This window comes from Lycium barbarum, chromosome 11 (assembly GCF_019175385.1).
Source record: "Lycium barbarum isolate Lr01 chromosome 11, ASM1917538v2, whole genome shotgun sequence".
Taxonomy (NCBI): domain Eukaryota; kingdom Viridiplantae; phylum Streptophyta; class Magnoliopsida; order Solanales; family Solanaceae; genus Lycium; species Lycium barbarum.
The window spans coordinates 103,292,307-103,302,039 of NC_083347.1; the positions used below are offsets into that span (position 1 = coordinate 103,292,307).

The 9,733-nt window shown below is 41.5% G+C and overlaps 1 protein-coding gene across 1 annotated transcript; it reads right to left on the reverse strand.

Moving 5' to 3' along the window:
* Positions 1–6,954: 6,954 nt before the first annotated feature.
* Positions 6,955–7,827, reverse strand: LOC132620043 (uncharacterized). The gene has a single exon (XM_060334769.1). It carries the CDS (start codon positions 7,825–7,827, stop codon positions 6,955–6,957), a length of 873 nt encoding a protein of 290 aa, XP_060190752.1.
* Positions 7,828–9,733: the final 1,906 nt, after the last annotated feature.

The following is a 9,733-nucleotide window of genomic DNA, read 5'->3' on the forward strand; positions in this document are numbered from 1 at the left end:
TATATTCTTAAAGAATTCCATAATTAGAGGTGTCCTTGACTTTCATAAGTTATTTCATGTTAATTTGATACATGTACATGATCCCTGAAACGTTCCTTGTTATAGTTCGTAATGACATTTAGAAACAACTTAATATGATTGTTATCCTGATACTTGAGAGCTGATTAGTCTACTTATCTATTGAGTCTCAAAAGATGATTTGTATGTATATGGTTGCTTATCACTCTGCTCGTGCTTACCGTTTCATCCTTCACTGAGTCCCGGGCCAGGACATGTTTTCGTGCACAGATCCACTACATTATTCACCGAGTCCCTCACTAGAGGGCCGGGACACGTTATATATATATATATATATATATATGATGATATGATGACATGATGATATGGGGATGGCGGCCAGGATGGCATATGATCATTTATTCACCGAGTCCCTCACTAGAGGGCCGGGACACGTTATATATATACATGATAATGATATGATTTTACTTACCGAGTCCCTCACTAGAGGGCCGGGACACGTTATACATATGCATATGAATAAGATGATTATCTAATTATGACATTAAGTTTCATAACGAGTTAAGTCTGATATTGACACCATGACTTATGATTCAAAGGTAAGCCTTGTGGTTTCTTGTTATTGTACTGGTTTTTCTGTACTCCTTACTTCAGTATGATCCTGTTTATTGTATTTATGCTTTACATGCTCAGTACATATTCCGTACTGACCCCCTTTCCTCGGGGGGCTGCCTTCATGCCCGCAGGTACAGATGCTCACGTTGGTAACCCGCCAGCTTAGGAGTCCTATTCAGCTATCTTGGAGAGCTCTATTGTTCCGGAGCCTAGATTTTGGTACAGAACATGTTGTTGTATATATGTATTCTGTCCAGGGGTACGGCAGGGCCCTATCCCGTCATATGATATTGTTGTTACTCTTAGAGGTCTGTAGACATATGTGTGGGTTGTGTATCGATGTTGTTCAGTTGTGTCTATATGGCTTATGTTTTGGGACATTCCCATTCGTAGTGGCAGCCTTGTCGGCTTGCGTAGATATATATATATATATATATATATATATATATATATATATATATATATATATATATATATATATATATATATATATATATGTTTTGAGAAGTAATGTGTTATGATAGCCTTGTCGGCTCGTGTATGGCGGGGATGTTCCCTTATATATTATGAAAGCCTTGTCGGCTTATGTACTATAATGTCTGTTAAAAGTTGTAACTCCCCAGGAGGCAGGTTGTTGTGATACGTCTAAATAATGCGACAGTTTTGAGATGACGTCTTGCCTTGGTATTGATAAGTCTGTATTATGCTAGTTATGGATGAATATAGTTAACAGGTACATACGGGTGTCCAGCTCGGGCACTAGTCACGGCCTACGGGGTTGGGTCGTGACATCGGAGGGGCCAACGGGATCAGATGTTATCCCCTTGGCTATCATGGGTGCTGAGGAAGTTGCTGCGGGTCAGCCCACAGATTTTGAGGCTCCACCGGCTGCTCATGCTACACAGCCCATGCCAGCTCCAGCCGCACCTACTTCGGGTGGTCCTACCTCGTCGATTGGAGCGAGCCCAGCATCGGCTCAGCCAATACTGGGAGTCCCACCCGAGCTTGCGAGAAAAATGATGTTCAATAGGGAGAATTTTAGGGCAGTGGTCCTGCAAGCAGATCGCACAGATAGGCAGGTCAAACAGCTCATGACTGAGCTGAAATTGTACACTAAAAGAGCCATTGATGTTGCGTTGCGGCCAATCAAAGAACAGCTGGCTGATGACCACCTACGGATCCACTCTTGGATAGATGGTATTGAGAACAGAATGACTGAGCTGACCAGGACACACCCTGCTATGGAGTTGGGCGCTATTCGAAGTGAGTTGCGGTCTGTCAAGGATGATGTGCAGAAATTGAAGGCCCAGGAAGTGGCTGTGGCGACGGACCAGCTTCCTAAAGTACACACGGAGTTGGTACAGAGCCCATACCAGCCGGTACAGATCCTGCTAGGGGATGATGACATCGAGGACATGGTTGAGGAAGAGCACGACGAGGAGTTGGAAGAGGATATCCCCTCTTTGGCCAAAGGGAAGCGCAGGCGAGCCTCACCAGATGATGAAAACCTCGACCCCATTCTCCAGAGCCTTGATCCATTTGCTGATTTGCGCCCACAGAATGAGGAGGAGGAGCGGCGTACTTTGAAGAAGATCCGCCAAGAGTCTCGGATGAGTTCTGACACCGCAGGAGCTACTACTAGCTCAACCCATCCCATTGAGCCAGCTCACCATGCTTCTCCCCCACCCACTGTGACTGGGACTTCCAGTGTTGGCCAGCCTGACACCACCACTGCTCCACCTCGTGATGCTGCTGCAGATCCGAGCGCCTAGTGCGCTCCAGGGAGGCCCTCCGTTCTTTTGATGCATTATATTGATGCCTTGAGGGCAATGCATGAATTTAAGTTGGGGGTGTGGGTAATTGCTATTGTTTGATTGGGATTGCTGTTTTAGTATACTGGATATTGTTTTTATTGTTTTTGTTTTTAGTGGGTATTTTATCCCAAATTATGATAGTAAGCATGTGTTTAGGACAATTGTTATTGTTTGTGTTTTTGTTGGTATTGTTTTTATTATTAAATATGTGTTATGACCTTATTTGGCTATTCTTTGCTATGTGTTCTATTCCCGAAGAACGCTATGTGTATGTTGAACCTGGCATGTTTAGGATGTTTAATATAGAAGTAAAGTAATGATGACTTAAGTGGTGGTGGTCCGTGTTTCTAGCATAGATAAAAGTGGTTTTTACAGTTCAATGATATCCTTCCGAAAAAAATAATTTGTGATGTACATCAAGAATGAGTTGTTGATATTGACATGTATGGTTCTTTTAATGACATTGCAAAGAAAGGGTGTTTATGCATGTGAAATCTTCAAATGGAAATGAAGTCAGAGTATTTAAACAATCCTTATGCCATTGTGTTGTGAGTTCTTAGTTTCTATTTGCATATGATGCTTGTAATCTAGAACTTGCCCGGTTGGTCGTGCGTAAATTCTAAGGAAAGTTTGATTGTGAAGTGATCTTAGGCTTTCTTTGTATTAAACCCAAAGCTTGTTTATCTTAAATGAGCCTAGACCGTACAGAAAATGATCCCTAGTCTCCCATTTTGAGCCTATAGACTTTTTCTTCGATTAACCGTGAACTAACTTCTTTCCCTTCTGTGAATAGACCCATTTGACACCAAGTCCCTCCTTGACACTGAAGAATGGCAAATGAGGCTAAAAGCCTAAGTTGGGGGTGACAAGTGAAAATGCGGAAAATGAAGCTAAAAGCCTAAGTTGGGGGTAATAAGTAAAAGATGCGGAAAATGAGGTCAAAGGCCTGTTGGGGGTGATCGTGAATATTAAGGGGCATAATTCAGCGTGGATATATATATATATATATATATATATATATATATATATATATATATATATATATATAAGCTCTAAATAAATCCACGCTGAAGATGGAGGGTCGGAAATGATAGGAAGAATGGTGAATGAAGTCAAAAAGAAGTGTTGAGGAGGGTGAGTCACCGATATCCAAATATTCATCCCACCCGTCCCTAAGCCAATGTTACAAGCCCAAAAAGTCCTAATGTGATCACAATCAAATTGTTCAAAGTTGAAGGCATGGAAAATAAAGGCAAGCCTATGGTATGTGCACGCATGGTATGCAAATTTCTTTGTGAGTGTGAGTGTTCTTCTGTCTCTTTAGTCTTCTGTCCCATTTATGTTGAAAATGTGTGTTGGGACATTCGTCTATGTGAGGGCGTAAGGATTGTAGGTTTCAAAGTAACTGGCTTTCCGGAAGTTGAAATTCATGTGCATAGAGACCCCCGTACTATGATTGTGTCATTAATTGAGGTTGCATAGTGAATTGAAATTATTCTGAAATGTGCGTCTTGTGTCACAAATAGGAGATGGATAAGAGCCTTAATATTTTTCTTGGATTGAAGAGTCCGTGCTAGAAACACATGCCAAAACCACCGTAGTCATTCTTATTTTGCTAAAATGTCGTGTGTTAGTAGTGAATCTTATTGTAGTTGCATGAGGACAAGCAAAAGCTTAAGTTGGAGGTGTTAATGTGCCGTGAATTTCGGCACATTTTATGCCTTTGTAACTAGAAGTGTTGCTTGTTTTTAAGCGTTTTTACATTGTTTCTTATGTTATTTTTGTGTTTTATAGGGTTGGTTAACTAAGAATCGGAAATGAGATGAAATGCTGAAAAATGGACAAATTGGAGGTAAATGACGGTCCGTAACTCATGTTACGGTCCGTAACATTGAACCGTAACAGGAGCCAAATTTCCAGAAAGTTTTCATGGAAACATCAGTGTTACGATGTCGTGTTACGGTCCGTAACCCATGTTACGGTCCGTAACATCTCACCGTAACATCAGCCAAAATTCCAGAGAGTTGCCAAGTAATTGTCACAAGTTACGCTTCTGAAGGACGGACCGTAACACAGGTTACGGTCCGTCGCATGGTGGCCGTAACAACAAGTGGACAAATGACGAAATGAATGATGGACCGTAACCTGAGTTACGGTCCGTAACGATGCGGCATAAGGGCATTTTTGTCCAGAAACTTGGCGCGATTTTTGGCTCTATAAATACTTAATGTAGGGTTTTAATTCAGCAGCCAGATTCATTTTTGAGAACATAAACTCTAGGTTTTTCATATTATAAGTTTTTGGAGCATTTAAGGCAACAACTTCACTTCCATTCCACCTTGTAATTGCATTGTAAGTACATTATGTCAACTTTTAAGCTTTCTTTGTTAGTCAAGATTATGAGTAGCTAATTTTAAAGCTAAGGTTGTGAGTCCCATGGTGGATATTATGTGAATGGGTTTCTATTATTGATATATGCTTAATGGTTGTTGGTATTCATTCAGTTTTTGTGATTTAACGTTGGGTGATGATTGCAAGCATTATCCTAAGCCATTATATTAACTTTTCTTGGGAAATAAAATTAGTATTGGTAACATTGAATGACAATGACTCGAGGCGTTAACCCTCGTTTAATAGACTAACTTAGGGATGAGAACAAGTCTAAATTGGCATTTTTGGTCATTCTTCGATTGCAACTCTTTAACATTCGGAAGAATCATAAAGAGGAAATACGACTTAACTGTTGGAAAACATTAAGAAGTTCTTAAGAGACCAAGTGCATATTCATACAACAACCATTAGAAGTATATCACATTGAAACCTGAAGCATAATATCTAATCAAATTGGGGAACACAACCTTAGTCTCTATTTCGCATTAAATACAATTTCAGTCAAAATACTTAATTACATTATTCAACAACTATTTCAAATTATCAGGAATAGGATTAAAGCTTTTAAATACTAGTATCGCATACGATTAGTACTCTTTTCTCTCCATATTCCCTGTGGGATTCAACCCCAACCTTGTTGGGTTACTATATTTGACAACGTCCGCTTTACATCATTAATAGGTGTAATTTGAGCGTATCAGTAAGTAGTTACTACACATATGGGATGGCATTGAAAGTAAGGTTTTAGCTTTCTCGAAGCACTTACCAATGCCAAAGATAACTTTTCGAGGTATGGATAACAGGTCTTCGCATCTCCTAATGTCCTACTCACATAATAGATTGAGAATTGTGTACCTGTTTCCTCTCGGATCAGAAATACCGTCACCTTGGATACTACTACGTATAGGAATAGTCGTTCATCTGCCTTCGGTGTGTGTAGCAAGGGCGAGCTGGACAAGTACCGCTTCAGTTCTTGCAAGGCCTTTTGGCATTCCAGTGTCTAAACGAAGTCATTCTTTTTTCTTAGCAGGGAGAAGAAATAGTGACTTTTATCTGATGATCTCGAGATGAACCGGCTCAGCGCTGCTATCCTTCCAGTCAGTCTTTGTGCTACCTTGACATTGTTTACCACTTCAATGTCCTCAATGGCTTTGATTTTGTCCAGGTTAATTTCAATCCCTCAGTTTGATACCATAAAGCCCAAAACTTTGTCGGATCGGACTCCGAAGGCACAATTCTCCGGGTTCAACTTCATGTTAGTACATCTAAGGTATCGTGCAAATGTTTTAAATAGTCCTCTTTTCCAGGGACTTGACTAACATATCATCAATGTAAATCTCAGTTGTTTTACCTATTTGTTCTTCGAACATTCGGTTAACTAAGCGTTGGTAAGTTACTCTGGCATTTTTTAACCCGAATGGCATGACATTGTAACAATAAGTCCCATATCAAGTAATAAAAGAAGTTTTCTCTTGATCCTCCGGGTTCATCCAGATCTGGTTGTACCCGGAGTAAGCATCGAGGAAACATAACATCTCATGCCCGGCAGTCGCATCAATAATTCGATCGATGTGAGGCATAGGGAACGAATCCTTCAGGCATGCTTTGTTTAGATCTTTATAATCAACGCACATTCTAAATTTTTTACCTTTCTTCGGCACCATAACGACATTAGTTGGCCAGTCCAGATATTTTACCTCTCAGATGGAACTAATTTTCAAAAGCTTCGTTACCTCATCTTTGACGAAGGCATGTTTGGCCTTGGCCATCGGTCTTCTTTTCTATTTTACCGGAACAAATTGTTTATCGAGGCTGAGCTTATGTATTGTTACTTCTGGTGGTACACTTATCATGTCTATATGGGACCATGCAAAACAATCGGCATTAGCTTGAAGAAATTTAATTAACTTGTTCCTGAGCTCCGAGGTTAACCCCATGCCAAGGTATACCTTTTTATGTGGCAAATGCACAAACAAGATGATCTGCTCCAACTCTTCCATTGTAGATTTGGTTGTATCTGAGTCATTCGGTAATACGAACGACCTCGGCACACCAAAATCATCCTTTTCACTACCCAGGTCTGTTTCCTTCTGCTCCTCATTCGAGCCCGCATGCTTCAATTGCTATTTGGCGTTCTTATCTTTGACTGGCTCGCTATCCCTTTGAACCGGCTTCTTTGCAACGAAATGAGCTTCTTCAACCGCGAATATTTCCCTTGCTGCGGGTTGCTCGCAACGAACAGTTTTATCCCTTTCGGGGTGGGAAACTTCAACAACTGGTGTAATGTCGATGGTACTGCCCTCATGCTATGAATCCACGGTCTACTAAGTAGAGCATTGTATTTCATATCCCCCTCGATGACGTAGAATACTGTCTGCTGTATAGTCCCGTCAATGTTGACCGGCAAAGAGATTTCTCCCTTCGTAGTTTCGCTCGCCATATTGAATCCACTAAGCACCCGAGCTACCGGAACGATCTGGTCCAATAATTTCAGTTGCTCTACCACTCTCCATCGGATAATGTTGGCGGAACTACCTGGTTCAATCAAAATACGTTTAACCTGAGATTTAAAAACAAGAATAGAAATTACCAATGCATCATTTTGCGACTGAATGATGCCTTCTGCATCCTCGTTATTAAAGGAGATGGAACCCTCAGGCGTGTAATCCCGGGTCCGTTTTTCTCGTACAATCGAGACCTTTGTTCTTTTCATCACAGGTCCTCGTTGTGCATTCGTTCCTCCGATTATCATATTGATCACATGTTGTGGTTCCACGGGCTCGGCCCTTTTGTGATTTTCCCTTTCTTTATAGTGGTTTTTGGCTCGTTCACTCAGAAATTCTCGAAGATGGCCATTTTTCAGCAACCGAGCCACCTCTTCCCTTAGTTGGCGACAATCCTTGGTCCTATGACCATGAGTCTCATGATATTCACACATCACGTTTGGATCCCTTTGACCTGGATTGGATCTCAACGGTCTTGGCCACATGGCTTCTGTGATACGACCGATAGCCGAGACAAGGTCCGATGTGTTGATGTTTAAGTTGTAGTCTGATAACCTTGGTATATCTCCATTGTTGACCGAACTACCAGCATCACTTCTAAATAACAACCCTTGACTGTTTGACCCACGATCGGCTCGTTTATCGCCTTTACTCGAGAGATGGCTAGGGCCGCTTCTTGTTTTATCCGATCTAAAATTGGATTTCTTCGATTGAGAATATGGTCGATATCTTTCTCTCTATGGTCGTGTCTCCGGTTCATAATTTCTCCTCGACCTTTCCGAGTTCCTGCTTCCATTCACTGGACCCGGGGGGAGTTCAAGTTGATCATCCTCTACCCCAATCTTAGACTCGTACCTGCTATGGGCATCTGCCCAAGTTACTGCCTCATATTCCAACAATTTTTCTTTAATTTGAATGAGGCAGTTGAGCTTCAGGGATTGAGCCCCTTAGTGAAAGCTTATGCTGCCTATTCTTCCGGGACCGGGGGAGTTCCATCTGTTCCCTTTGGAGCCGATTCACGAATTCATGTAGCAGCTCATTATCTCTTTGGGCGATCCTAAAAATATTCGCCTTTTTGGCCTGTACCTTCTTGGCCCCAGTATGGGCGGCCCCGACATGGGCCTTGATAAACGCATCTGTGAGCATTTCGAAGAAAGTGATGGAGTGCTCGGGCAGATGGTCGTACCAATTTAATGCCCTTTCGGACAATGTTTCACCAAACTTTTTTAGTAATACCGACTCTATTTCATCTTCCTCGACGTCGTTGCCTTTTATGGCACAAGTGTACTAGGTCACGTGCTCCTACGGGTCCATGGTCCCATCATACTTTGGAATATCCGGCATCTTGACACCTCTACAGGATCAACTTTGGGGCTGCACTCGGAGGAAAATACCTTTGAATGTATCTCTTTGAATTCGGTCCCTTCAAGATGGGGGTGCTCCCAGGATTTGATCCACATAAGAGTTATATGTTTCCACTCTTTTCTCCATTGAATCAACCCGTTTTGCCAAAGTCTCGAGCATCTTCAAAACTTCGATAGATGAACCGACTCCGAATTCGTTGCTCTCGACTATCCGTGCTTCGTCCTGCCTTGGTTCGGTAACCCCTTTTGGCTTTGCCGAAGCTACTTTGTCGTCTTTGCTCTGAAGCTGAGCTATGGCAATCCCTTTTTCGACTATGGCGGTCCCTTGTTCCTGCAACATTTCAAATATTAAACGTAAGTTAATCTCATCTGGCATATCCAGTGTTTTTCGGCCTTGAGCCCGAGACAAAGTAATTGAGTTATGAGTATTCAAAGGATTCGTGGACGGAAGGGAGGCATTCTCCTAATTGACGGTATGCTGCCAGTTGAGGCCTTCTCTCGAGTTGACAGCATTTGGGTCGGCTGGATCCGCAGGTGGGTTTCGTAACCCGTTGTTGTTCTCATTTTTAGCAACTATCTCATTGTTGTTCACATGACCGGAGTGACCACTGCTGGCCATTTCATATGTTTTCTATGCAAATCTGCAAATTCTTCAAACAGCAAGTGAAAAAAATAAGTAGCAAAGATTAAACCACCACTATTATCCTATGCCCCACGGTGGGCGCCAAACTGTTTACCCTGGTTTGTGGGTGACGATTAAATTTGTAAGTGGTGAATAGAATATGTGGATGAGCCTAAGCTTTAATAATATGAGATCCTATAGAATATATATATATATATATATATATATATATATATATATATATATATAATGTACACTAGTGAGTAATAGCAAATATTATTGAACAGTAACGATCAAAACCGGAAAAGGAAGAGTTAGCCGACGAAGTGGATTGGTCCGGCTTGGAAATACTTCCTATCTCCGGTCCAAAATACTTGAAGAAATAAATATGATCTTCTGCTTGAT